This window comes from Fusarium keratoplasticum, chromosome 7 (assembly GCF_025433545.1).
Source record: "Fusarium keratoplasticum isolate Fu6.1 chromosome 7, whole genome shotgun sequence".
Classification (NCBI taxonomy): domain Eukaryota; kingdom Fungi; phylum Ascomycota; class Sordariomycetes; order Hypocreales; family Nectriaceae; genus Fusarium; species Fusarium keratoplasticum.
This window is the reverse complement of record NC_070535.1, coordinates 617,751-645,503: the sequence shown is the minus strand read 5'-3', so window position 1 is coordinate 645,503 and position 27,753 is coordinate 617,751. Positions and strand designations below refer to the sequence as shown.

General features: G+C 50.2%; 12 protein-coding genes across 12 annotated transcripts; 5 read left to right on the top strand and 7 right to left on the bottom strand.

Moving 5' to 3' along the window:
- Positions 1 to 451: 451 nt before the first annotated feature.
- On the top strand, positions 452 to 2,364 carry NCS57_00934900 (HET domain-containing protein; the record flags this gene model as incomplete). The annotated part of the gene is made up of 3 exons (XM_053059127.1): positions 452 to 727; positions 779 to 1,024; positions 1,075 to 2,364. 3 exons carry the CDS (start codon positions 452 to 454, stop codon positions 2,362 to 2,364), a joined length of 1,812 nt encoding a protein of 603 aa, XP_052911198.1.
- A 127-nt stretch (positions 2,365 to 2,491) lies between these two features.
- On the bottom strand, positions 2,492 to 3,697 carry NCS57_00934800 (HET domain-containing protein; the record flags this gene model as incomplete). The annotated part of the gene is made up of 1 exon (XM_053059126.1): positions 2,492 to 3,697. One exon carries the CDS (start codon positions 3,695 to 3,697, stop codon positions 2,492 to 2,494), a length of 1,206 nt encoding a protein of 401 aa, XP_052911197.1.
- A 2,459-nt stretch (positions 3,698 to 6,156) lies between these two features.
- On the top strand, positions 6,157 to 6,573 carry NCS57_00934700 (Kp4 domain-containing protein; the record flags this gene model as incomplete). Its single annotated transcript, XM_053059125.1, has 1 exon — positions 6,157 to 6,573. The coding sequence occupies one exon, from the start codon at positions 6,157 to 6,159 to the stop codon at positions 6,571 to 6,573; it is 417 nt and encodes a 138-aa protein (XP_052911196.1).
- A 179-nt stretch (positions 6,574 to 6,752) lies between these two features.
- Positions 6,753 to 8,171, bottom strand: NCS57_00934600 (uncharacterized protein; the record flags this gene model as incomplete). The annotated part of the gene is made up of 1 exon (XM_053059124.1): positions 6,753 to 8,171. One exon carries the CDS (start codon positions 8,169 to 8,171, stop codon positions 6,753 to 6,755), a length of 1,419 nt encoding a protein of 472 aa, XP_052911195.1.
- A 1,215-nt stretch (positions 8,172 to 9,386) lies between these two features.
- On the top strand, positions 9,387 to 10,457 carry NCS57_00934500 (Deacetylase sirtuin-type domain-containing protein; the record flags this gene model as incomplete). Its single annotated transcript, XM_053059123.1, has 1 exon — positions 9,387 to 10,457. One exon carries the CDS (start codon positions 9,387 to 9,389, stop codon positions 10,455 to 10,457), a length of 1,071 nt encoding a protein of 356 aa, XP_052911194.1.
- A 1,507-nt stretch (positions 10,458 to 11,964) lies between these two features.
- Positions 11,965 to 13,719, bottom strand: NCS57_00934400 (uncharacterized protein; the record flags this gene model as incomplete). The annotated part of the gene is made up of 6 exons (XM_053059122.1): positions 11,965 to 12,161; positions 12,242 to 12,920; positions 12,973 to 13,355; positions 13,409 to 13,504; positions 13,552 to 13,594; positions 13,642 to 13,719. 6 exons carry the CDS (start codon positions 13,717 to 13,719, stop codon positions 11,965 to 11,967), a joined length of 1,476 nt encoding a protein of 491 aa, XP_052911193.1.
- A 1,341-nt stretch (positions 13,720 to 15,060) lies between these two features.
- On the top strand, positions 15,061 to 17,040 carry NCS57_00934300 (uncharacterized protein; the record flags this gene model as incomplete). Its single annotated transcript, XM_053059121.1, has 3 exons — positions 15,061 to 15,186; positions 15,260 to 16,318; positions 16,366 to 17,040. The coding sequence occupies 3 exons, from the start codon at positions 15,061 to 15,063 to the stop codon at positions 17,038 to 17,040; spliced, it is 1,860 nt and encodes a 619-aa protein (XP_052911192.1).
- A 1,504-nt stretch (positions 17,041 to 18,544) lies between these two features.
- NCS57_00934200 (uncharacterized protein) lies at positions 18,545 to 19,507 on the bottom strand (the record flags this gene model as incomplete). Its single annotated transcript, XM_053059120.1, has 1 exon — positions 18,545 to 19,507. One exon carries the CDS (start codon positions 19,505 to 19,507, stop codon positions 18,545 to 18,547), a length of 963 nt encoding a protein of 320 aa, XP_052911191.1.
- Positions 19,508 to 20,722: 1,215 nt separating this feature from the next.
- Positions 20,723 to 22,819, bottom strand: NCS57_00934100 (Acyl-coenzyme A oxidase; the record flags this gene model as incomplete). The annotated part of the gene is made up of 1 exon (XM_053059119.1): positions 20,723 to 22,819. The coding sequence occupies one exon, from the start codon at positions 22,817 to 22,819 to the stop codon at positions 20,723 to 20,725; it is 2,097 nt and encodes a 698-aa protein (XP_052911190.1).
- Positions 22,820 to 23,485: 666 nt separating this feature from the next.
- On the bottom strand, positions 23,486 to 24,253 carry NCS57_00934000 (AB hydrolase-1 domain-containing protein; the record flags this gene model as incomplete). The annotated part of the gene is made up of 1 exon (XM_053059118.1): positions 23,486 to 24,253. One exon carries the CDS (start codon positions 24,251 to 24,253, stop codon positions 23,486 to 23,488), a length of 768 nt encoding a protein of 255 aa, XP_052911189.1.
- Positions 24,254 to 25,491: 1,238 nt separating this feature from the next.
- On the top strand, positions 25,492 to 26,478 carry NCS57_00933900 (uncharacterized protein; the record flags this gene model as incomplete). The annotated part of the gene is made up of 1 exon (XM_053059117.1): positions 25,492 to 26,478. The coding sequence occupies exon 1, from the start codon at positions 25,573 to 25,575 to the stop codon at positions 26,476 to 26,478; it is 906 nt and encodes a 301-aa protein (XP_052911188.1). The 5' UTR covers positions 25,492 to 25,572.
- A 103-nt stretch (positions 26,479 to 26,581) lies between these two features.
- Positions 26,582 to 27,619, bottom strand: NCS57_00933800 (Apple domain-containing protein; the record flags this gene model as incomplete). Its single annotated transcript, XM_053059116.1, has 1 exon — positions 26,582 to 27,619. One exon carries the CDS (start codon positions 27,617 to 27,619, stop codon positions 26,582 to 26,584), a length of 1,038 nt encoding a protein of 345 aa, XP_052911187.1.
- Positions 27,620 to 27,753: the final 134 nt, after the last annotated feature.

The window sequence follows — 27,753 nt, the reverse complement described above, 5'->3', positions numbered from 1 at the left end:
GAGCTTGGCAATGCGAGAATGCAGGGGTTGATTTGAAGATAATGCTTAGTCCAATTCTTGAATTCAACTGACAATTTCATATGTATTATAACAATATGGTCTTCATTTTCGTGGCCTTTCCCTTCTTCTTTGGTTGAATGACTCCTTCGCGACCTATCATCCCGCTAACCATGACACCAATCAAGAACTTGAGATCAGCTGCTTATCACCTGACTCCGTGATCCTTGACAAATGCATCCGTGCGGATGAAGGCTGATGACCATTCCGTAGAGGGTTAGTGCCGACGATTTTTGCTTCCATCCTTGAGATTCGCGGTATCTCAACCACCTCTTCTTTCTCAATCATTTTTGTCATTTTTGTTCTTCTGACAGGTAGCCACAATGAGTAGTACATCATAACCATTCTTTGATGCTCGTTAATCTCACCCTCATCTTCAAGCGCAAGAATAATCATGGCCTCCAACATCTACGCACCCCTGAGCGATAACCCGACAAGCATTCGAATCGTCCGCCTTGCACCATCAAATACCTCTGATCATATCTCTGTCACTGCCCAGCTCATCGAAACGAGCTGGGATGAGTGCAGTTATGAAGCCCTCAGCTATTGCTGGGGAAGGCACTACAAGACCAAGACGATTCTCCTAAATGGGCAGCAGGTCAAAGTGACAGCAGACTTGCATGACGCGTTGGAGCAATTTTGTCTCGAGGATGAGCCCAGGTCCCTTTGGGTAAGCTCACCTGTGGCTTTATCGATTGATGGCTAATGTTTGATGGTCAAGATTGATGCAATATGCATTAACCAATATGATCCTGACGAGAAGAGTGTTCAAGTGCAAAGAATGCAGGATATATACCGTAATGCCAAACAAGTTCTCGTCTGGATAGGCAAAGAAAAGGATCACACTGGCTTGGCGTTTGAACAGATCCAACGACTTCTTGCTTGTCACGATCCTGACGCCGAGAAAGAAATTTGGAATGAACCTGGAGAATGGATTGCATGCCTCAACGAGATGATTAAAAGACCGGTAAGGAGAGCGAAACTATTTTATCAGCCTATGCTAATGACTTTGAACAGTACTGGTCTCGTGCATGGACGGTACAAGAAGTCGTCCTTGCTGGGAATGCGATCTTGTGCTGCGGCTCTTACACTATTCCCTTCTTCGACTTTGCACACCTCTTGGTCCGACAAACAACCCGACACTGGCTCCAAGTCAACTATGCCCTGGCAAGTTACCTCGAGCAAGTATTCGAGATGCGAAACCCGTCGTATCAAGACCCACCAATAGGTCTCTTTGGACTCGCATACAAACTTCGCCTTCGCCAGTGCACTGTTCCCTATGACAGGATTTACGCCTTTCTGGGGTTGATCAAGTCTGGAAAGCTGGAAGAGCTTCCAATCGATTATAAAATGAATCGTGACAAGCTATGGATGGCATTTGCTAAAGCAACCATGGCCAAGTACAAGACACTTCTCCCCCTAGCTCTTGCTGAGAGCAGGTACACGGAAGCCCGTTGGTGCTACGATTGGGACACTGAATTCTTCGAACCAAATCATTCCGTGCACGGCATAGTGCCTTTTTGGACAGGAGGCCTAGATAGTCCTGACTTTTATCCTTTGCAACGAGCCCGTCACTCGGCCTCTGATGGGCTTGAAGCGCGGATTCGAGTTGACCTTGAGGCACCATCCGTCATTTCTGCTCAAGGTTTCACAGTAAGCAAGGTTGTCAAGGTTGGTACATGCGTCAACTCTTGGTTCATATCTTTTGGGCGACCGAATTACGTCGAGCTGTTCGAGGAGTGGGAGTCACTCGTTGGAGGTCCGTGGGAAGATCCAGAGATGTCAAAGAGATTTGCGCAGACAATCACGGGAGGCGCCTGGGAGACCGAACCAGATGATTGGAGGGTTTGGAATACCAAGAATTACTCGGAAAAGGTTTGGACGTGGTCTTGGTGGAGTCATTTCACCTCGGAAGATGAATCCTTCACCGGCTACAACATGAGTCGTCACACGGAACCGGAACCTACAGAGCTTCACGCGCAATACTGCCGCATCCGGGATGATGCTTGTGAGGAACGCAGAATATTCCTCCTCGAGAACGGCGATTTCGGTCTCGGCCACGAGAACACCCAAGTGGGTGATCTAGTCGTAGTCCTCCTCGGCAGCCAGGTTCCGTTTGTCTTGCATAAAAGAGATCACAGCGGAATTCGATGGCTGGCGGACACAGAAAACAAATGGGACCTTTACAAATCGACATGGGGAGTCGTTGGGCAGGCTTATGTGCACAGTCTCATGAAGTATAATGGTGACCTAGAGCAGGATATAAAGGATGAGAAGGTTGTTTTGGAGGAGTATCTACTCGATTAGATTGCACAAGTAAGGTTAATAGGGATCTCGAACACTAGCTGTGAGAATATCATGAGCCCAATAGTCAATATGAACACAAAGAAGTTTACAGGCCCAGCTCCAAACAGGATATTCTTGGGTCTGCCGGCTATATCAGAGTCACTTGCTTCTTTTGCGACAATTCCAACAGTGGTTCCAGTTCCCAAACATCTTCCCCATCCTCACAACTGCCGTCAAAGAGACCGATGCGTCGGAACACAGTGTTAGTTTCGTCAACAGGTGTAAGAACGAGGAAACAAGCAGCAGTCTGTTCGTCTGTAATGCCTTCTTCGGGGTCAAATGAGCTCGAGGTGCTTCTGCCAAAGATGAGGCAGAATGCTGGAGAGCCAGGCGGGATGGTTGCTGGGCCGGGATTGTCGAGGGTGTAATCTGGACGAAAGGTCGAGAACTTTTCGCCGACTCGAAGCCTATAATGACGACCTCCCTGGCTGCTGACAAGATCAGGGCTCTCATCTCCTGTTGTCGAAGATGCCTCAACATCGTCCAATGATTTCTGACCGTACTCAAGCGTGGCTTGGACCAAAGGTCCAGACAAGGTCACAACCGCCTCTGTTGCCTCGCCCATGAGCGGCTCGCCGTTATACGACACGCTGACTCCCAGAAATTCGACATTCTCAACCGACACCTCCCAGCAAGAAACGTTCCCGGACACAGACGCCCACGACCACGAAGGCAAAGAGCTGCTATCAGGCTTCGGCTTCGGGTCCTCCGCAAGGGACCAGAAGAACGAGTTTTCCAGTTGCTGTTCCCACATTCCGCAAGCATACTGTCCCAGGTCATCGTTCCCTTCACTGAAGTCCTTAGCAATTCCTGCTAGGGCGGGTAGCTTGTCGGTGCCGAACGTCAACTCTCTCTTTGAATACTCCTTGACAATCTGATTCCACGATTTGGACTCGACAGACTGCTTCTTTTGTGTCGTTCCAGGCATTTCTAGTATGCCAGAATGCACATACCAGCCGCATTCACACTCCATGGCGTTGTTGCATTCCCATATAATCTCGTGTCTTGTGAAGTGCAGTGTCCTTTTGGAGAGTAGTTGCTCTTGGTACGTCCAGCCGCGTGAAAGCAATGGCCACTCTCGTTCTGCGTCCACAAACTCGTCGCTTTCGAACCAGTCATACTCCATATCTTGCCACGTGAAATGCGGAAGACTGCGGCGCAAGAAGATGAGTGTCTCGTCGGTGTCATCAACATCGACTTGGGTATGATCTTTGCCATCGCGACGGCTGAAGAGGCCTTCCCCTGCCATGGTAGCGGCGACGGTGAGCTCAGCATTAGAATAAACAGATGCCATGGTTGCTGCTTCGCGTCGCCAATCCTCGCGGTCGTCTTGGATGATGCACATGCAATCTATCCAAACATGCATGATTCCAAGTCTGCGAAGCAGGTAGATCACATCCTGCATCATTGGAGGAAATTTTTCAAGTGGGAAGCCACTAGAAAGCCTTTCAGAGTGATTGCTGTGCACCAACCTAACTTTGAGTGTCTCCTCTGTCCAGCGGTGGCTGAGCGCAACGTAGGTTGTTTCCTTGGGGGGATTCTCGATCAACTTGATCATATCCGTGTTTTCGTCCCCAAGAAATAGGAGTCTGGTGGGACAAAATGACACCTCGTTGGGGCGACAATCGTCATGGTGTTGACGACATGAGGTTAACCAAGCAGCTGCTTGGTCAAGGCACTTGTCGTCTCTGGTGCTGCCAGCAACTCTGAAGCCATGGCGAATACACGGATGAAGTGAGTTGACGCTAGGATCTCGTTCTAGCAGAGCGGTGTCGGTCTTGGGGAGTGCATTGAGTTCAAACTTCAAACTGGCCTCCACCAGTTCCAGATAAGGCTCCCTCATTCCTGGCTGTCCCGGCCACCACCTTGCTGTTAAGAAGTTGGCCCCGTACGAGTCGAATGTTGACGTGATGCTTTTACACCTCCGGCATCCACGGTTGGCTGATTTACCAAGGTCATCGCGCGTAAATTCGTGATAGTCAGACTCTGCGAAGAGAAAGTCTGGAGAGCTATCAACGTCGAGCTTGAGCGATCCAACGCCAGACTGTAGCTTAAAGAGACACACTCCACATCTTCGCTTGCTTGAGAAAAGAGATTTTAGTCTGTCCAACATCGTTATCTCATACAGTCGCTGATTAACCTTGGACTTCGCTGCTGTTTGTTGAAGGTAGAAGACACGCCATCGCGTTGGGCAGCGGTCAGCACGGATACGGACTTTATTTTAGCCGTTATAACTACACTCTCAAAATAGAGTGGGATACCCTATATCAACAACCGAATTGGTTGGGTTTCTTCAAGTTATTGATTGGTGACTTCGATTCTCTTCAAGTTTTTCTAGTTGTTAAAGAAAGGTGACAAAATCTTAGAGTAATTATGGCCTTCTGAGCAAATAAGTCACGTCTATAGCTCACGGAGATATCTTTTCCCGTTTTTATTAAACCTAATATGGGCAAAAACTTCAAGCACTAGGTTTTACTACAAATGTGTCTACAAAATTCTTTAAACAATTCTCTACCCCAAAAGTGATAGCAAAATGGAACCTTCTTTTTATACCCTTGGAGTCATTCGCTAAGTCGCTGGCGAGCTTGTAACCCTCCGCCCCATGGCCCACATACTCCATACTTCCACCCCAGAACTTACACAGCTCCTATAGGAGACTTCTATTGACTAAATCCTTGGATTTGTCGATTCCCCGGTGATTCCGGTGTCTATAGATCCCCTTTCACGTAGGAGCGGTGGCACTGAGCAGGCCTGGCACAAGCAAGGTTAGCATAGGGCGGTAGCGGGAGATTATAGATGCCGCTGCCCGCTACCGCGGCGAATGCAGATACCTTTCACCGCGTCACCGTGAGAAATCGGCATGTATCCTTGTTTAGATGGGATGTTCTGCTCTAAGCAAATTGGCAACTGTGGTGGTCTTGGGGTTGGCAATGCCCTCTCGGAACAGACAAAGCCAGCCCCCCGCTTGAAGTCCTCCCAACCACTTGAGCCAGTCCAAAAAGGTTTGGATTCTTTGACCTCAACCCTATCGAAGTGAGGGGGGGGTGGTTGATTATACGGTTTGTCATCTTGTTTCTAGGTACCCTGAGGCAGCCTTAAGCTAGACTTTTCCCATAGCATGTAATAGCTCACATACAACACACCAAACAAATGCGAACTTGCCTGTAGAGACAGGCTTATAGACGTAGAAGATGCAAGCTGGCAAACCCTCAGATCCGGCAACAATCCAGGTTGTACTGCTTATCGCTCATGTCACTTTCTTTCTGGAGAAAGCGTCCGTCCTACCCGGCTTGGCATTACTGAATAGACACGCCTCTAGCAAAGGTCCTGGATAGGTGGGCGGAAATAGCCCTCGTATAACACCACAGTCTATGTGACGTAGCCTACATCACGATCATCGGCCAAAATCCGCAAGATGCATGGTCAACGGGACAGGAACTGGCATTAGTGCTGATAGATCAACATGGAATTCATTGATCCCTGGAGGTCTCCGGGTCGCCAGCAATGCGCTGGTCGATCACGATGAGTGCTTACCCAAGACCATGAGGCCGAACACGTATAAGAGGAGCCGAATTCTCACAATGGAAGCTGAAGGATCAACTCGAATAACAACACTCCTCCTTACTACCTCTTCAATACTATCATCTCCAGCCCAGCTCTGCAACTTATCCCGTTACCCTTATCGTCAACCAGGTAAAACCCCGTGAGCTCATATGCGGTACAATCCATATTAATGACAACTCAAAAGACAAGATGAAGTTCTCCGCTGTATCTGCTATCGCCTGCCTGGGCATGCTCCAGTCAGCCGCTGCCAAGGGAATCAACTGTGACGGAAGCGCCATCTGCGGCGACCAGAAAGGCTTTCTCGACAAAGTCTCCGACTTCATCACCGACAATATCAACGGCGTTGACCCCAGCTACCACTTCTCCAACGGCGAGCATATTGCCTGTGCCGGCCACATTTGCGCCTTCTTGCAAAAGACCTCCAACGGTGCTTCGGGCCAAGAGGTCAGGGACGCTATCCTGAGGTTGAAGAACCATGGATGCAAGGGCTGTGGCTCGGCGCCGTTTATTGACAATGATGTTGACAAGGGAGAGCTTACTGTTAACTATGTTACGAGCACTTGTGGTGATGGCGTATGCAACGGGGCCCTTAACCCCAAGAAGTGAGCGTTGGAGCATAGGGATAAACCGGGCCATGTGGGTATATATACATAGATTGACGTGAGGTTTTCACCCGGCCAGTCTTGTTAGCTGTGCACGGTTTCCTCGAAATAATTTACCCTATTCATAACGCCTTCGTACCAACTTCCTGACGCCTTATACCCAAATTCATGTTGCTCAACTTCCTACTCCGTGCTCATCGACATCCCATACCGCCAAAAAGGAATCAGTCTCTCCGTAACTGGACGCTCAAAGATGCGCGGTATGGTAACCCGCTCACCAGCCACACGCTCCAGCTTGCCGTCATCGTCCTGCCAGTCAATATCATTCTCCGACTCCCTTCCAGCGAAAAAATCCTGCCACATTTGTGACCTCCTCCGTTGTTGTTCCCCTTTAGGATAGGGGAATTTGAGCTTCACGAGACGGTCTTGCTCAGCAAGTTCATCCAGGCTTGGAAAGTGACACAGGCCGTCCGTAGCTGGATAGAACCTTGCGTCTTCGAAAAATGGCCATGCTCGTTGTCGGTATATTCGAAGCTGGAGATACGTGCTCAACCCGATGACTTGTGGATATGACACGACGCCTTCCCTCAGAAGAGCGGTTGAAATTTTCTGAAATAATTGGCCTCGGACTCCAAGGTCTGCACAAGAAGTGGACGTGGGGCCTTGGTCCTGTACAAGCCAGTGGTCCCGAGAGGGTGCGCGGGAGTCTTCGGACCTCACCCATTCCGCAGACATACCGAAGAACCATTTTCGGAGCTCTCTGTAGCTTCCCTGGTTGCTTTCTGAATACAACAGGGCGTGAGTCAGAAGATCAAAGCCTCGCAGGTACAGAAACGATGCCGAGTGGTAGCAGCTGCGCGACAGCTCCAAACTGCAAAAGTATTCGTTCGGATTAGTCCAAAAGTTGTCGGGATAGAGCAATCCATTCCCGCTAGAAGACTCGGAATCTGATGCCGTCTGATCGCTCGGTAGCCATGCAGGAGTGAAGTTTGCAAACATGGCCGCATAGACGCTTCGAGCATATTCACGGACGCAATGTAACATCTCATACTCCCAGATATGAAGGTTTGAATGCAATTGCTTGACTTGGTCGCCATATTCGCTAGGCTCGACGATTTTCCAGAGCCGTGGGGTGTAGAGTTTGCAGAGCAGTTCATATCGTACAAACGCGCGTAGAAAGCGGTTTCTCTCTGAGCAAGTCAGGTCGTCGAGTTCAACATGTCGTGCGTCGATGGCTTGATCCCGGAAATACAGTTCGCGGTCCATCGACTTCATCCTTGGAAGACAGAGGTAGGCTCGAGGTGGGAAAGGAGCCGTTGCCTTGGTCATGTAGTCCTCAATGAAGACAGCGAGGCGAGAGAAGAGTCGGTATAGCATATCGAGAGTTTCGCCATCATCTTGCTCGAAGGGGTCCGAAAATCCTTTGGTTAACCATTGGCCGACATGGTGAAGAATCGAGTCGGTAGGGAAAGAGTCCATAGGTGGCATGTGAATGATGGCTACTGCGTCGTGTAGGAGGTCGCCATAAATATCGCCGCCGACAAGATTGAGTAATACTGCTCGCACTATAGTTTTCCTTGATGAAATCCACTGTGCAAGCATTGCGGGTGACGCTTGGATGATTCGGGATATCGCTGATTTGGAGGACATTTGACCCATGATCCGAATACGGATCTCGGGGGGAAGCTTTGCAAAGAAGTCCATCCCGTTGGTGTTCATTAGATGGACATGAAGGGTAAACTCGTCAGGCGGAGAAAGGTCTATAATACGCTAAGATAAATCATGTCTTGCGGTACGTATCGATGATAGGAAATAGTACTTTGGTGTGTGATGTTGCCACGATGTGGTGGTCTGAGTCACAATTTTAAGCGATGCTGCTATCAGATTGAAGCTGACCAATAATGAAGATGCAGGGCGAGATTCAGGTTAGGCTGACAGAGATAGTCAGTGACAAACGGTTTCCCATTTCTGGTTTCCGCTTTTCATTGCGGTCAATTATTGACTCAGTATGTTTCTTCTCGTATGCACCTGGTGACTCATGATAGAAAATAAGGCATAATGACCCCAGAGTGGAAAGGGGTCTGCAGCTGCACAGCCACGGGGCTTAGAGGAGGATGCGATCCGAGTAGAGCGCATAAATAAGTGTATCCTGGTCCAACGGCTAGAATCAAAATGAAGAATATGTCATAGAAGAATTATAAGAGTCTTTAATAATACAACTGTTCTGAGAATAGTTTTGTCATTACTTTAAAGGTTACTCTCCACAAATCTACTATGTTGAAGTGTTACAGTAGCTTCAGAGTCAATCGTGCGTGGGATGTTTGGTCCCGTTTTTCTTGGCCTGTGTGCTACAGTATCTCACTGACCGCCCTGGACATGCGGGCACATGTTGATAGTGAGTCACGAATGAAACGACTGCAATGCGTTGCAAATACATCTTCGAACCATCGCCGTTCCAGACAACCGGCTCCTTCTTCTGTTTTAGTGAGCGAACCGAAAAACAGACTCTTCTTACGGTCGAGCGCTAATTGACCCTACCCTGGGCTCTTATGAACTGATGGTTGGATTCCTAGTGGTGAGATCTGACGCGTACTAAAGGTGGAAAGATGTTTACCTATTGACTGGTTGGCAGGCTAACCAAGAGGATCATCGAGTAAGCAGGCAACACTGGGTGCCTGGTTTGCTGCCTTGCTGCCTTGTATCTACCTAGCAGGCATCAAACTCGAGATATGAGTTTAAAGAAAGTTATTTCCTCTCATTAAGTTTCTCAAGACTCCTTTGAAAACCCAAACAAGCGTGAATTAACACTTCGTCTCGATGGCCGACTCAACCAATACCAATCTGGACCCCGCAGCGGTCGCTGACTTTCACGACGCCCTCAAAAAGTCAAAGCGCATTATCGCCGTCATTGGAGCTGGTCTGTCAGCATCTTCGGGCCTTGCAGTCTTTAGAGGAACCAGCGGGTTATGGAAGAGCCAGGACGTGACGCAGGTCGCCTCGCCTGCTGGCTTCCGTCATGACCCTGGCCTTGTCTGGCAATTCTATTCATATCGTCGACAGGAAGCTCTCCGTGCAAAGCCGAACCCGGCTCATTACGCCCTGGCTGACCTCGCTCGTCAAGTACCAGGTTTCGTTGCCCTGACGCAGAATGTCGACAACCTGAGTCCCCGTGCGGGACACCCACCTGGCCAGATGAAGGAACTCCATGGCAACCTATTCACCTTGTCATGCATCGACAAGATCGGATGCGGGTACGTAGAGCGTGGCAACTTTGAAGAATGTCTTACACCCGCTCTCGACCCCTCCAAGGACGAGAAAGAGACCATGGGGAGCATCGATCCCGATAATAAGCCAAGAGCAAGCCCTCTTCTACTTGCAGGCATTGCTCGGAAGCATGCTCAGATTCTTGGTGACAAGTACGAGGCCAACACCCCGACCACAAGAGATCTGGCCGCTCTCAAACACCCGGAAGAAGCTGCGGCCGATCCAGTCGCTCAAGTTCGTTTGTCATCAGGCCTGACAAAAGAGGATCTCCCGCAATGCCCCAAGTGCAAGGCCAATATCCTCCGACCTGATGTAGTCTGGTTCGGCGAGCCCCTACCTCTCCAAATCGTGAATGAGACAGAGGCTCTATTCGAAGACTCTGATCCAATCGATCTCTGCCTCAATATCGGAACCTCCAACAGGGTCTGGCCGGCAGCTGGATATGCCGCCATGGCCCGCAACAAGGGTGCAAGGGTGGCCTATATCAACACGCGTGCGGAGGATGCCAAGAGTGTCGTCCCAGACAAAGATTGGATCTTTGTTGGTGATGCAGCGGTTGTTCTGCCTGAGCTTCTGAAGCCTATCATTGGAGAAGCACAAAAGTGGGATGGCAAGACGGCTTGAGGGTGTTTGCTGTATGGTGAGCGACGAACAGGGGGTGGATGATGGATATCAGTGCATATACCTCAGTTTAAAACGGCTACTCGCACACCCCCTTCGATCAACAGTTTCGATATTTCAAGCTAAATAACCCTATTGAGCACAATAAATCGCTCTGATTCGATTCATGTGCAGTCTGGAACTCTTCCACCCACCTTCATCGCGAATCTCAGCATCTCTCATTTTTAGCAACGTGGGCCGTCTGTGTTTTCTTTTCGTGAATTCTGGCGAAAGGTTCTGTTCACACAAGAAAGGACTATCGGTAGAATTCTTGCTTTCAATGATGTCTCCGTCGTACACAATACCAAAGAACACACTGATAAAAACACATAATGGCATCAAAACCCAATGCTATAGCCTCGGTAGAATCGAAGGTTATTACAGCCACCCAGCGATCTGAAAAAGCAACACATGTAGGATCACACCTTCAGGTAGAACTTTCATCAAGCGTGTTTAATCTGTTTTCCTATATATATCACGCCAACTTCCAGTCACCGGTCCTGTCAACCTCACATCTTTTCACCACACAAGCCACCCAATCTCACATCATGAAGCCAGTCGACCCAACCAAGCTCAATCAGCTGCTCCAAAGGAAGCCAATCCTCATGTTGGATGTCATTGGCCTCACGGTCAATTTTATCGATACCATCGTTCGACAATCTCCGGGTCTTATCACGACCAAGAAAAGAAAAAAGACATTGCCCCTAGAGCTATGGCTCGAGATCCTTGAGTGGACAAGAGAGTGGAGCTGGCATCTCCTTGTGCAGCCGCAGGGACTGGAAGATGGCTCGACGAATACACTTATCTGCGCCAAAATCTCTGAATAGGACCGTTGCGGGCGACTCCAAGATAATAGCGATGTCGAAATCTATGAGTACTACCTTAACCAGCCAGGTGATGGCCCAAACGATGACCGGCCATTTACTCTGCCCCAGACTCTCGACAAAGACTCGACGTGGAAAATCCCGGTAACAGCTCTCGGCCAAGAGAGCATGATACTCTGTGGCGACCTCAGGGTGCCCGATGTCATCGCACGGGTAGAAAATGGCGAGTGTGGCATTTGTGAGAAAGGTCGAAACATTTGTGCCGGCTGCGGGGGTGGTCGCGAGATTGCACAGAATTTTTCCTTTGATTGGGTCGCCGGTGACTGCTCTTATAACTTCCTGTGCCCGCTATGTATAGGCCCGGGATACGCGAGAGAAGATCTGTGGCAGACAGACGATCGTAACGAGGGCAAGGAGGGATACCTCACCGACGAAGAATACGAGGCTTGGGTTCAAAATCGATTCAGAGAGCTAGAGTATTAACCTAGTTACTATTAAGGCTTTTCTTTATCAAATCAGGGCCTTGGGGGAGGAAAGATCGCCAATGGTATCTTGAGTTAGGTCATTTATTCGACTCGTCTACTTCCAAAGCATGCCCTAGGTAATATCCAGACCCTCAAAGCACTTCCAGTGATGTCTCGTTGGCGTTAGATTGACAATGTGGCTTTTCTGGCTTCAACAAGACAACGCCCTCCATTTGGCGCCAGCAAGAAAAACACTTTGGGAATCATATCTTGATCGGACATGCCCTTGCTTCTCGACACTGTCGCAGAAGGAAAGGCGCGGAAGAATCGTGTAGTGCCCAGCCGAAGTTCCATTCTGGCAAGATGCTTGCCGATGCAAACTAGTCAGATTGTTAGCACCACTCGAACCAGCAAGGATGGTAAAAATAAGAGCAGTGATGCTTGCCTCTAGCTCCCCCACCGAATGGCATAGCCCCATCCCTCATCTCTTTGGTCGCCTCCAACCATCTTGAGGGGTCAAATCGCTCGGGGTCCGGGAATAGCGTCGGATCACGGTGCAGTGTCCATGCTTGTGTCGACACAACCGTATCTTGCGGAAGGTAATATCCAGCCAAGGTAGAGCCGCCATGTGGGACTACCCGAGGAAGGGCAGATGGCGCTGCCGCGTAGAGTCTCAACGTTTCATCAATGACGGCATTGAGATACGGAAGGGAGCGAAGATCGTTGTCACCAAAGTCAGCTGGGAGTTTGTTGAGTTCTGAGACGAGCGTTTGCTTGACTTCCATGTCTCGACAGACAGACCAGATCAGGTATGTCAACGTGGTAGCGGTGGTGTCTGATCCAGCCACGATGTAGGCTTGTGCTTCAGCTCGGATCTCTTCATCGGAGAGGCCATCTTCGCCTGCTTCAAACAGCTTCTTGAACAGCATCGGCTTGGCTGCAGCCGGATTGCTCGCGAAGTCTCTCTTATACCTGAGGACAGCCTGCTGCGCGTAATTCCTCAACCTCGCCGCCGCCGCCGCCGTCCTTTGAAGGACTGGAAGGGGAATCTTTCTAGCGATGGCAATGAGGGTTGGAAAAGTTGTGAGGATAGGACCTCGGGCTGCCAGCCCTTCCAGGTCTTCGATGTACTGGTTCTTCTATCAAGAGCGTCAGTAACTAATTGACTTCTTTGGCGTTAGGTTCCCATACCTTGCCAGCTTCCAACATGCCGAACGACTCGCCAAAGCTCAACTCAGAAATAATGTCAGTTGCCATGAACAACCACATTTTTGCGACATCTGTGACTTGTCTCGCTGCCATTTCCTCCGCCATCTTGCTGATTACCAATTTGACTTTCTGGTCAACAGCTGATTCGATAGTTTTGATGGATGACTCCGAAAGAGGGGAGGACAGAATGCGACGATGCCGACGGTGAAATTCTGTATCTGTCGCGTTGAAGACGTTGGTTGTGCCGGGCACGAGTAGTTCGTAAAATCGGGACTTCTTGTAGCCGCCTTTGACACTGTGGATCTCCTTGACGGTGCTGATCTGGGAGATGTCAACTTCGTTGGGTCCAATACGGACAACGGGACCTAAACGACAAGAGTCAGCGAGCAACCAAGACATCAGGGCATGACAATCCAACCGTAGTGCTGATGAAGATGGTTGACATATTGAGCTCGTGTGCCACGCAGCCAATGATACTTGAGAATGATATCAGTGTATCTTGAAAGCTGAGGTCCTTTATAAGATCAGTCAGATGTCTCGGAGCAAAGTTGGCTTACTTACCAGGTAGCCGGGCTAGTGGTTGGAAATATCTTCCGTAAAGGAACTATTACCCATGTTAGCAAGTGTCTCGGTTGATTTTTGATGACATACAAATGAGAGTAGGTAGATAAGTGCCACGAGGGCAAGGGCAATAGCGAGGTGACTGCGGCAAAGCAGGCCCTCCAGCATGTTAAACATGGCTGAACAGTTGAATTAATGGTCCAAGCCGGTCAGTTTCTTGTATCCCTAAACTACTTCAATGTCTACGCGCTCCAATGTATTTATATCATTATCCCACATGCTTCAGTCTCCACGATCAATGTGACCAACCGCTCTGTCGGCTTTTCCAATCGCCGACCTCCGCTTCCGCATCGACGATCATAGCCAAGAAGCCCCTTGGTCTGTTCGAGAGGCCTGCATCTACCCGCATAATGCATGTGCAATGCACCATATGGGAGAGATGTGTGGAGGTGGTGGGGAAGGCTTGGAGGCCGGCTGCTGGTCGGCGGATAATAAGAAAAGTCCGAGACACGCGAAGGCGAAGGCCGAAAGTCCGATGATCGCAGGGTAGTAGATAGCAAGACAGTGGGACAGACAGACTACGGTATGTTACGTTCAAGTTTGCGCAAGCTATTTGAGCGAGGCTGTTTCATTTGGACCAGCTTGCCTTTGTTACCCAAACCTACAGATTAAAACGGTAGCTTTATCCGACATACCGCACTCTTAATATCCACACTTGTAGGGGCCGACCTTATGTACAGCCTATCCGAGGCGATGATAATACCCGACATTTATGGAAGCTCATGTCGCTCAGACATTATGAAAACCAGAATCCTGCTATGTATACTCCGAAGCTTTGTGAGCGGGAAAAGTCCACCAATGGACAAAGCCATAGGCGATCCGTCTTATACGAATGCACAGTTTATTTTTCACCTGTCAATAGTTTATTAATCACTATCGTCTCAGTCATCCCATCGAGGGCCGGGCTTCAACTACAAAGAACACTATATTAACACCACTACATTTCACATTTTCAAAATTAATGAAGCAGTGGAGGGGCATTCCACTCACATTCAGCTGTTTCTATACGCAGCTCGGCGTTGAGAGGCACTATTCTGCTGCATTCTTCGAGAAGGTTTTTAACCATTTAAAAATCTTGAGTACTATAACATTCCGCCTTAATACTTTTTTTTCTAGAATGAACCAGCTGCTCTATCCTGTTATCTCTCGTGAGTTGAGGTTGATGGTCGGTCGGGGCTCAGCCACAGTGATATCAGCCTCTTTTCAGCCTCATCTCAACGCGTCGTGCCTGGTCGTCTCATCGCCAATCACGTGCCCATCGCACTCATGGCTCACAACTTCTCTGTGCCAACCTGACTACATACAAGCAGCGCAAACTCCAAAAGCATCATCCTTCCCTTTCTCAATTCAACTAATCGTCATCAGCAAGTCAGAATTCGATACCCTTCCAACTGCCCCCAAATAAAGTCCGTCAGAAACTCGTAAACAAAGGCCCACGATCCTCCAGACATGCCGCCTCCAAGGCCACCATCTCAGCGCAGCAACACAAGGCCGGGGTTCTCTCCCGGCACTTCCTCCATCAACGCCGGGTCTTCTTACTCGCCGACGTTGATTCAGCGTGGAGACTTGTACTCGGTAAGCTTCCAGCGTCCAAATGCAACACTGCCCTAGAGGGGCACTCATCCTTACTAGCTAATCATCGTGGTAGAACTTGAACAGCCCTAACCGGACATCCTCCCCTGGGCATCCTACCCCCACTCCGTCTTCAGACGAGAGAAAGTCACGAACAAACGCCAAGAGACAAGAAAAGTCCAACAACAGCCGGGAAGACAACATAGCCTGGCTCGACCACGTTTGGGGAGGATCAAATTGGCTGCCACCAGATGTCCGGAAGGCTTTGATCGAATTTGGTTTCCCTCAGCCCGCCGTCGATGTTGTCAAACACATGAGAAGCATTACTGAGTTGATGCAAACCCAGGGCATGGCCCTTGATTCCCTCTGGGCCGAGGGAGGGCCATTGAGAGAAGGGGTCAATTCTGATGTTGCTAGAAAGCAACACAAACGCCGACAAGATGGTCCAGCTCCTCCCCATTTGAGTGCTGCAATCGCCAAACAAGTCCTAGAATCGCTTCAGCAACAAGCAGATGCCCAAGAACCAGGAGAAGAGGATGTGATAACAGATTCGTTTGCCGATGCCGAAGATCATATATCTGAACCGGACGATAACGTTGTTTTGCTTGTTGAGACGACGACAGCATCTGAAATTCAAGACCTGACCAGCCCAGTAGCCAAGAAACGGCCACCTACACCCGCGAATGAGCCTGTCTTCTCAGGAGCCCTGAAAAGATTCCGGACCTTGTCATCGTATACCGCCGACCGATTGCTCGACTGTCTTACTCCAGGCAATCAGATGGGCGATGATGCCCTCCAAGTCCTCTGCGAGGTGGTCATGGCCCACCACAGACAGAAACACCGCCCCGCGAGACTCTTTCATCCTTTTTGGTTCCAGAGCCAGGAGGACTTCCAACCACGAAGCTTTCCAAGGCTTGACGATGGTTGTACTGCTGGATTTCCTATACACTGCCCGAAACCTTGGGAACCAGTGGAACACTGGGCATTCGGTGTGATGACGCCAAAGGGAGAGAATATGGAACTACGTATTCACGATTCAACGCCGACACCTGAGAGATACGAGCGAATCAAGAAAAGGTTCGAGGCCTGGATGGATGTCTCTAGCTACTCGGGAGATGTTGAATTCATCAAGGAGGTAGTGTCTAGTCGCCAGTTTGCATGGCTGCAGCTAACTTTGGCCAGAGCTGTCCCGGTCAAAAAGATACTTGGAGTTGCGGTCTGCATGCCGTGGCCTGCTTTCGCCGTGTTCTTCAGGGCATTCCGTGTAGTGAGAACCCCGCGCTGGATATTCCCGCCGAGCAAGCACATCATCTGTCACTACTCCGTACCGTCGACACACGCCTACTCCCTACCGATGTTGGCAAGGCTATCGAGACTTTTCGAAGTGTCCAACGAGAAGCCGATCTGCGACGCCTTAGCGCCGATGAAGTTCTCAGACTCCGTGATGAGTCGAGCAGTCGTCTACAGAAGGCAGAGATGGAGAAGATGATTGGGGATCAGGCCTTGGACAAGTCTCTTGAGGCCTTTTTAGCTCACGTGCGTCAACAAAAAGCCGAGAACGAGAGAAAAGTGCAGGAAGAAAGGGCCAGATTCGACACTCTGAACCGCATCTGCAAGGTGAGGGAAGACTATGAACGAAAGGTCAAGGCCGAAGCAGAAAAGAATCGCATTCAGGAAGAAGTACGAAAGGCAGAAGAGATGCTCAGAGCAGCGAGGAGCAAACTGGACGACGCGTCAGTCAAGCATGACGCCAGCGTCACCAAGTTTGAAGAATCGTTTGCGACTGCGGAAGCGGAGGATTGGGAGGTCAACTTGGAGGGTGTTTCAAAGATGTGGAAGCACTCGTGGGATCATTAGGGTGTGCTCTTTGAGGGAATGGGGTCATATTGAACATATTTTTGGCGATGGGCGTAAAGAAAAGCGTTTGAAGGGGGTGGTTTGGAGGCGCATGGAGCAGGGAGATAGCTTCCCAGTAGCTATTAAAGGGGTTAACTCTATTGCATAGGTAGCTTATGGGTACAGGATTCCACTACACCCATGTAATGATACATCTTTTCCTACTCAAGGGGATTGATAAAGAAAGATGTTTTATGAGTCTGCATATCGATCATTAAGGGACAGTGAGACAAGGGCACTCTAACTACACAGTCCCGTCTGGGAGACCCATCATTCCGGCTGAGCCACGGCCACCGCCCTGGAGGCAGCAGATTGAGTTGCTTTGATTGACGTGGAAAAAGGTACTACAGAGTACAGAGTTATAGTAGTTGTTTAGCTATATTACAGTTCGATCGTCGAATTGTTCATCACCAGTTCTCTCCTGGCCACTCCCACCTACGTCTTAGTCGCACGCTTCTTCCTCTCTTCCTCAAGCAACTTGTCAGCCTCCTTCTGACAAGGAGGACAGAAAACATCATAAATGGAAACATCTGCCCCATTGATCCTCCCACAAGCACCCATGACTGGAGGCTTCTTCTTGCCTGCCTCGGCGCACATGTTCTCTTTCTGCTCCTGTTTGAAGAATTTGCGGCATTCTGCGCAGGTCCACCTGGTGAAAGTTCGCACGCACATTGTTGTTGAGTATTTTAATGGTTTATAAGCTCTTGCAGGGACGGTTGATGTTGCTGATATCGTTGATAGAGCTAGTATGATTAGCGTAGAATCGAAAGAGCCCAGAAGAGTGATATCAGCAACATATTTATACCTGTAACCTTGACTTATTCAGAGAACTCCTTTGATGTATGGGCTCTCAACGTCGGTTTCGAGCCAGTCTCGTGTCCGAGAGCCTACTGACCAGATAGAGACAGGCTGTGATAAGTCTTGCTCTGAATGACACTTTCCGTGGCTGAAATCCAGTATTCTGTGTATAAGAATAGCACACGCGCCATCAATGGAGTCTTCTGATGCTGTCAGTTTCTATTATCTCACATTGAAATCTTCCGTCTGCATCGGCAGGTGACTACAGTTGCCAAGATACCAGATGAAGCATCGCCTTCTCCACAATGAACCGTGATTCACGATGATGCGCGAGGGCTTTTGCCATTCAGCTACAGTTGATTGCTGCGGCATTTGAAGAGTGCAGTTTACAAATATAAAAAGAGTAGCATGTTGTGCTTAATGTACCCAATCTTGGTTGCTTGGTGGCTGCTCTGGGCCAGAGGCATTGAAGAGCGGTCGAGCATTATTGGGCGACAGCCATCAGATAGTGGCTGGTAAGGAGGTACGCGTTAAGCAAGGAGGGTCTGATTAATTACCAAGTCTAATCGAGGGTTTCACAAGCCATGAAAAGAATATCCTGATTAAAGGAGAATAGTGCCGTGTGATAAAATACCACCAGGCGATCGCCAGCTCGGTAGTCTTTTCCTTAAGGCCTACAAGGGTTAGACACCTTGTAAGGAACACCGTACAAGCAACGCTTGTACTTCTCAACGCACCAGCCGTGGAACAACAATGTGTCTCCCGCCTCGTTGCTCGTCGCACCACCAGGGCCCTTGAGATCAAACATGGAAGCGTTGATCAGAGATCCTTCGGCGCGGGTGTAGGGGCCCGTCACCTTGGTGGCATAGGCGTATTTGACGTCGTAGGTGTTGATGTTCTCGAAGTGGCCCGAGCTGTAGAATAGGACGTACATGCCGTTCTTTAGCAGCACAATATTGGGCGCCTCTGTTGACATGCCATCCTCAGATTCGATACGGTCGAGGAGGAGAACGGCGTCTCCAACCATGGTTCTGCCGTCGCTCTCCACCTCCTGGAGGAACAGAGGGTTGCCGCCAGTTGGGCCGCTTGTGTCGCCCTCTTGCTTGTAGACGACGTATCGTTTGCCGTCCGTGTCCTTGAAGCCGGCCGCGTCAATGACCTTGTTCCAGCCCTCAGGAGGACAGAACCAAGGCTCATCATCGTGCTTGTAGGGGCCGGTGATGCTTTCGGAGCGAAGGATACCGATGCAGTGGGGGTTTCCAGGCAAAGAGCCATGCTGACCGGCAAAGTAAATGATGTACGAGCCGTCGTCTAGGCGTCGTAGATCAGGAGCCCAGATGTTCTCGTTGTTGGTCCATCCTTTACCAGGCCAGAGATCCCCCGCTATCTTCCATTCGCCAAGTATCTCATCAGCAGTAGCATATGGCATCTTCTTGTCTTCGCCTTGTGTCGCGACAGAGACCCATGTGCCGTCTTCGGCCTGGAGGACACCGGGATCGGGGAAATCGACGACGAAGAAAGGGTCGAGGGGACCCTCGTGGTCAACGGTGATCTTGACTGATCGGGTGTTTGGCGCAGCAGAGACCAAGCTCAAGGCGAGGCCTAGCAAGGAAAGAGACTTGAAAGCCATGGTTAGAGAGGAAGAATAAGGTGATAAACGAATGTAGAGAAGTGGGCATGAAGAATCTAGAGATCAGAACTAGTGAGCAGCCCATCCCGTGAGTCTTTATACAAATCCTCAGCCCTAGCACTCAGGCCAAGATCCATTCAGCTTGAGCCCTTCAGCTAGCTTTTCAGACCCATTTAGGATCCATTACCCGCCAGGATCCATCTCTAATCTACCAGTACAGAGCCTTCGAAATTCTCTGTCATTTCCTAATTGGGACTCATCTTGCGCTCTCTAAGATGCAAAGTGAGATGATTGGATACGCAAAGATCAGCCCCTGTCCCTGGATCGACGCCGCCTTGTTTCAAAGGTGGGCTAAAAGAGGAATTTGGCTATGCAGGGCCGTTACATTTTGCCCCATCAGAGAATGGGATAAACTCGCCTTTCCGTGGCATGGTGCCTGTGGAACATGGTTAAGAGTTTTGAAGCACCTTGTTCGATACCTGAGCTTCATACACTGGATCCTGATCTGGGACAAGAGAACTCAACGGCGAGAAACAACCCCTGTCCCTTCGTTGCGCCCCTGGCAGTTTAATACCCACTTTTGAACAATGTCCATCCTTCTACGCTGTTGGTTGCAGCTCAGCGGGTGATTTAACCTTTTCCAACCACAACTCATTTTACGGCGAGGAACTACCCCAGAGCTTACTTACAACTATACCAATCATGAAATAGCTCGCATCTGCCGGGGAAGCGAGGTAAAAATGGCGTCTGACAACTCATCACTGCCGTCCAGGGTATGAACCTACACTCAACTAGGAAGAGCATTGCTCTATGCGAAGTAGATTGGTTAGTTGCCTTGTTATGACCGTTAAACAGGAATCGATATAGCTATCTGCAGCCTTGGATATCTAAAGCGATTACATTTAACTCTTAAAGTAAGAACATGACGAAACAACTAGGGGCCTACGGCGTTGGGTTTCAAGTCCCGTATGTATTGGCAGTTATACTTTGATGTTGTGGCGAAACACTTCTTTGAGGATACTCAACAACACGATAAGTGCGCCTTCTCACTCCACGAAGTCAGATGCATACGCACGGGAAGCTATTCGAATAAGATTTAGGTATGAAAAATACTATATTTGTATGACTCTAATCATTCTAGTCACTTCTATGCTAACATCTAATCAACAATACTATTCGATACAGAACGAAAACAAACGGGCTACACCTCAAATCCTACAGCTTGGACTTCACAGTCCCATCCTTCCTGAACAGAACCGGCGAATTAGGATAAGGATCGAAAACCACATCGTTCAGAGGGTTCACCTCTGATGCCCTGTGGAACATGTCCTCGTACACCTTGCCGTCATATCGACCCAGCGAGCTGTCGAGCTGCCAGTCGGGGAACTTCCACGAGTCCACCAACCTCACAGCGTGGGGTCGAACATCGTCGAGGAGAGCCAGTGTCCGCTTTGTGCGGGCAAGCTGGATCTGACGGACTGTAGTGGCTGCGCTGGTGAAGAACTCGGAAGCGTGGCTCTGCAGGTGGTGGAGAGCAAAGAGCTGGAACAGCTTGTGGAGGACTTCTTGGGTGTTGGCATCAAGAGAAGACTTGGTCTCCTCATCTTGGAGAGCCTCGTGGAAGTACTTGACAACCTGGTACTGAGCATAAGCAGTAGACAGACGCCAAAAGTCAATCAGGAGGCTGTTCCAAGACTGCTTCTCCTCGTCCCGGTGCTTGAGAGCCTCAAAGGTCAAGAAGGCAACTCGCCAAGCAAAAGCATTGACGAGATCCTGGTCGCTGTCGAGGACATCAAAGGCAGCACCGACGTCCTGTCTTCGGATATACTCCTTGAAGACACGGGTGATGCTGTTATCGACAGCCTTGCCCGACAGGACAGCGCGGGCAGACTTGAGCAGGTAGCGAGCAACTTGCTGGGTGAGCATGTAGTTGTCGCCCTCCCATGTGACGGTGGGGAGGTAGTCGGCGTACCAGCTGCCAATACCGGAGAAGGCCGAGTAGCCGTGGCCACCGCAGGCTCGACGGCAGACCTCGAGACCTTCAGCAGCCGTGGTGGATGCGAAAGCCTTCAGAGAGCACGAAATGGCGTGGAGATCAGCCAAGAGATCGCTACCGGGGTTGAGCTCCTCTGGGCCAGGAGCACGTCCAGCGTTGTCCCTGGCACCCAGCTTCTGAGCCATGCGCTTCTGGTTGGCCTCGTAGAGCTTGATCATGGCACGGCCGGTGAAATGCAGAGCATAAGAAGCGGCCAGCAGGGGCAGAAGACGCTGCTGCACCATAGTGTAGTTGAGAACCTGGTTCTCGCCAACCTCATCCGAAGCAGCATCGCGGTCCTGGAATTGGCGTCGAACGGAGCAATAACGTGTAGCGATGGTGACACCACGGGCAAGAACGGATCCCGACTGAAGGACGATGGAGGATCGGACAAAAGTCAAGGTGCCGTAGACGAGCGCCGGGTTAGCAGGTCGGATGTACTTGCTCGTCTCAGGGTCGACGCCCGAGAAGCGGCTGAGCATGTTGATATGGGGGACCTTGACGTGGTTGAACAGAAGGAAGCCGTTGTCCATGGTGTTGTAACCGAACTTGGGGCCGATATCTCCGACATGGATGTTCTCCAGGGGCTCGTGAGTCTTGAGATCTCGAATGGGAACGACAAATGGGTGAGGGCCGCATGTCTTGCCGTTGATGATCAGCTGGGCCACGACGACGGCGTGGTTTGCAGCCTTGCCCAGGGATCCAATCCACCATTTGGAAGCGGTGAGATGAGGCGAATGGATAGTGAAGGTCTTGTCCTCGGGGTTCCACGTGGCCGTTGTCTCGAGGCCACGAACATTGGATCCATGACCAAGCTCAGTCTGCGCGTAGCATCCAATGTACTCGTAACGTTGAGCAGGCTCAAGGAACAGCTTGTGCTGTGCTGGTGTTCCCTGTTCCTCCAGCGTCTTCAAAAACATGGACGCGTGGAGGCCATATGGAGTGGGCTCGCTGATGAGGTCATTGGCGGCCTGGTACTCATCCTGGCTCCAGTTGTGCTTGACAGAAAGCCGTTGCAAAGCCTTTCCTCTAGCGAGAGCAGCCTCAATTCTGTCCTTTCGGCCCTGAAAGTAGTTTTGCGACTTGTCAAAGATGGGGTCCGACTCCAAAATGCTGAGAATCTTGGCGTTCCGCTCCAGAACCTCCTTTGTGAAGAGAAAGTCGGCGAGCTGATCCACATTGACGTCCGACTTGGCGCGCTCTTGCTCGAGAAGCTCAGATCCCTGAGGACCCGAGGGCTTGAGGGCCTTGACCCAGTCTGGATTAGGAGGAGGCATTATGTCGAGGATTGAAAGGTTGTTGATTCTGGAGATTGAGTTGTTGATCAGTTCGTGGGGAAGATTAAAGGGACATTTGAGCATCTCGCTCGGAACCGATATCGGATCTTATCTCCGACGCCAAGGACGACCTGAGCCTCGGTTCATGGCCTGACCGCGGTAAGTGGGGGACTTTAAAATCCGGGGACGAGCTGTGATTGGTCTCTCCGCTTTTGGTATGGATCATCATGCACTGATTGCATTCGCGTCAACTGCCGAGGTCTCATTTTTAGCTCGGGTCGGTTGTTGGAGCTACCCTACAAGATGCCTCATGACAGCCGCGAGGAGCCTCATTGAAGCGATGCCGACCCGTAACCGATATTTTGAGGCTGTTTATGGAAGCAATTATACTGGTATGTCTTTGGTTCCTTTTTTCCGGCATCAATTGGTGATCAAATGGGTGGGTGGTTGGGGTGAAGTAAAATTGCTGGGAAGCAAAGGATGACCTCATTGAAGCTTGGATCATTGCCTTATGAACCTGCAACATTGAGAACTCCGCGAGTGAACTTTTTAGGATCATTCAAGTATATCTAGTCATTGATTTTAATCTTTGACACATGCAAAATTACCTGAAACCTTCATGACAGAACTCCCCATTATTCTACCCTCCCGGCATGTCATTGTCCATCAACCTAAGAACCGCTCTTTCAGACTTTTTAGCCACACCAACGCTTTCAGCCCCATAGTTGAATGCTCATTCATTGGCTGAAGATGATCCATGACCCAGGTGACTTCTTTAACCACTGCCTCTGGTCTCTGCTGAATAACGTCATGCCCGCAGTCCGGAATATGAACGTAGCGATGACATCGCGACAGTGCCAGTTGTGCCTTTTTCAGGCGTTCATCCTCCTTATCCGCCGCATCCAGCATCTGTTTCTGTGCTGCGAGGTTGGGACTAGTCTTACCCTCAGCAGCAACAAAGGCTTCTTCGTATTGCTTCCACTTCCCTATCAACGTGTTACCACGAATGACCACAAGGGGCTTATTTCCCAGGATTTGGTTCCTGTATTGCTTCTCCTCGATTCCTTTGCCTGTTTCTGCCTCCTGGCCTGTCTCGACGAGCACCACCCCCGCCACGTCGGGGTGTTTTCGGTCAAGAAACAGCCGCACAAACATGCCGCCATATGAATGCGCGACCAAAACGTAAGGTGGCGGTAGTTTCGCTTGATCCAAGTACCACAGAATCCCGTTTATAATTGACTTGGGCTTCATATAAGGATCCTGGCGGTCCCAGAGGAGCACTCGATATTTGGTGCCAAGAAGTTCTGCCAGGGGTATCCAGGATGCACACGAGTCGCCTGAGCCGTGGAAGCAGATGATCAAAGGGGAAGAGTTGGCTGGGTCGCCAATGAGCGTGGCGGGATATTTAGTGACCATGGTTGATTCTGCAGGCATGATGGAAACATTCTTGGTGATTGTTGATGTGTGAATATGGACGAAGCTGTTATGTCTGACATGTCTGATGTTGGCAAGATGTGGTGAGCATCAGATTAGGCAGACAAGAAAGTAAGGTGGATCCTGTCAAGTTTGTCTGACCAATGATAAACTGACATTTCTCCTTCAACCCTGGCCAGAAATAGCATCAAGGTCTTCTCAAATGATTCCAGACTTTGGCCCTGCAGGCAAAAGGTGGGAGCAAATGCTCTGGGGCATACGGGGAAGTGGGGGTTGGAAAAGGGGCTCCTGATTGATAAGGAGGCGATGACGTCAATGGTCACAATGGCAGATTGACAGGGAATGAGTTTGCAAGCAATGGGTCCAGGCATGTGATGAAGCCAAGTGGGTAACAGGCCTTGATAGCGCAAAAGGAAATCACATGGCATTGAATGGAAATTACGGGCGAAAGGCTCGCGAAACGAGTGAGATTTACTCTCATCAAGCGAGTTCGGAATGGGATATACGTTGCTGTGTTGTTACGGCTCGTGACAAGCTAGCAAGCAAGGTCTAGGTGACGTTTGGTCCATACGCCACGTGCGGCCCTTGCCCATCACAGTGCATCTTGTGCTTTCGCCGAGGCATGAGACGCGAAAGCTTATCATTATTTGGCGAGCATGTCCGAGAGGAATGTCGAGCCTGGGCGGTATCACAAGGTCTGTCTGTCGCGTCGCTGCTTCATTGTTTGATCGCGTCGGCGGCCCAGAACCGGAGGCAGAGCATCTGAATGGGATTTGGGAGGATCGAGGAGCATGGGGTGTTTTGCGGCATGGTAGGATGGTAAAGCGAGGGTTGTTGGATGGCTTGTTTTGACTGAGGGCAGTACAGGCAAGGACGCGGTCGGCATAACCGGCTGGAGGGAAAATGTTAGCATTGGCACGACCTCATTTTTGGGAGGGATTCGCAGTTGTGACACATTCTCAAGAGGCCACAAGTTTCCACCCAGTGAAGCATTCCGCAGGAGTGGGATATGGCTTAGGGAATCCTTGATCGGGGCATTTCGTGCCGTAAGAGTCTTCGGAAGTTGAAGCAAACGCGTTGCTCCCCAACGTGTCGAGATTTCGGACATACGTTATTCCGCGATAGCCATTCCAGCTGTTATCGCGTTATCTCGTGCATGCCGTGGTCTCTTATCTTATCGATCATTGGCTGCCAGCCACCTACGACACAAAATATCGCTGCCCTGTCAAGGTTCCAGCGCCAAAGCCCCCTTAAAAAGAGGTTCTTACTGTAATCAAGGGATAATTATCCATATATCCGTTTTCGGAGGTCTCCAGAAAATGGGTCTCGCTGGGTCAAAACCACGAAACGTGCTTTCTCACCCACCAACAACAGGACACGACAAGGCTTACGCCCTCGTCACAGGAGCGACATCAGGCATCGGTCGGAGTTTGGCGGTTGAGTCATGTCGGCGTGGACTCAATGTCATCGTTCATGGACGTGATCCCGTACGATTAGACGCGCTTATTAAGGACCTTCGAGAGCAATACCCCTCTCGTGACATCAGGGGTCTTGTCCTTGATGCCGCAACAGCATTCACAGCATCTGGCGAGACTGGACAAGAGGCATGGAACGCTTTATTCTCCATCACTGATCTGAACCTCAAAGTCCTGGTCAACAATGTTGGAATTGGTCACAACCCCACCAAAGACTTCATCACTTTCACGGAGCAGACACCGGCGCAAATCACGCAGCTCATTCAAGTCAACATCTCGTTCATGACGTTCCTTACATACGCACTCTTGCCCACGCTTCAAAGAAATGCAACCCCAGAAAACCCAAGTTTCATTATCAATTCCGGGTCTTTGGCAGAGCTGGGCCTCCCATGGGTGTCTGTATACAGCGGCACAAAAGGATACATCACCGCCTTCAGCAAAGCACTCGATACTGAGTTGAAGGGAGAAGGAAAACACGTGGAAGTTATCTCTGCCCTCATCGGTGATACGGATAGTGATGGACACAAGGTCGGCACGAGCCTTTTCACGCCAAGCTCCGACGCCATGGCGAGCATGATTCTGGATTCAGCGGCTGGTGCTGGACCAGTCGCTAGGGTGCCCTACTGGGGCCATCTAATTCAGCTCTGGTTATGCAGACTGCAACCGTACCGGCTACTACAGAAGGGAATGATCTACAATGTAAGAGGGCTGAGAGAGAAGAATGGGCTGGTGGCAAAGAAACAAGCCTGACGCAATAATAAATTAAAATAGGGATTGTGCCTTGTTACCAGACCGCTTTCCTATGCGCAGCATGATTATATACACCTTTCAAAGGACACAATACGCCCTTTGGCTATTCATCTCTACACGTGCCTAGGTTGCAGCCACGCGAATACCATAGCGGGTAGAATTCAGTGCCCGGGATGAAGACGGTGTCAGCTCCCATTTGGGTTAAAGAACACCGGTAACCATACGTAAAGTCGTAGAAGCGATACGCATGAGTGCAGTCCGGGACTGTAGCGCACACGTCGCCGCAGTTTTCTGTGGCCGAGACTGAGCGTAGTCCCAAGAATTGTACCTGCGTTCCATCCAGTGTACCAGTGTCGCGACAGGGAATATCGGCGATGCATGACGGCTGATGAGGGGGAGGTGGTTGAGACTCTGCGCAGGTCTTGCATTCTCGTGGGTAGTAGATGGTTGGCTTTGTTTCGTCGATAACGAATGGGGGTGTTGCTCCGTACGTGTTACATAGGAAATTGCCATCTTTTCGTTGGTAATAGATGTACCACGTGCAGTCGAGGTCTGATGTGCACATTGCGGCGCATTCCTCAGCGGTTAGGTCATCTGAAAGACCAGAGAGGGCAAGGACGTGACCATCAAAGTAGCCCGGATAGCCGCAGCAACCGTTTGGCCCCTCGATTCCTTGGGCGGCTGCGCTTGTTGTGGTAGTGGCAGCGTCGGATGTTGTCGTCGATAGGATCGAAGTTGGGACAGTGGTGGAATCAGTTGTTAGGGAACTAGATTCGCCGGATGTCGTAGAATCGGTATTGGACTCGCCAGATGTCGTGGTTGATACAGCAGAAGTTGTGAGGGTAGTGAAATCCGTAGTTGAGCTACTGGATTCGGTTGATACCGTGGTTGAAAGGATAGAAGTTGAGATGGTCTCGGTAGCCGAGGTACTAGTTTCACCAGATGTCGTTGAATCGGTCGCTAGAGATCCCGTTGTAGATAGGGTGGACAATGACACGGTCGTCGAATCCGTAGCCAATGTACTGGATTCACTGGGTGAAGTGGTTGAAGAGCTCAATGCTGAGCTTGGCCGACACAAGCCCGCATACGCCCCGATGGGGGAGAGCGTCGCAAGCAGTGTAACAACTCCATATGCCTTCATGATTGCTCGCTCAACGTCTGAGAGGACCCTGCCAAAGCGACGCGGGATGGGTTGACTGCTGTCGATATGTACCAGCCAAGCAATTTAATTGTTGAAGATCCTCTCTATTTTGGAGTTGAATGAGCTAATTGGAA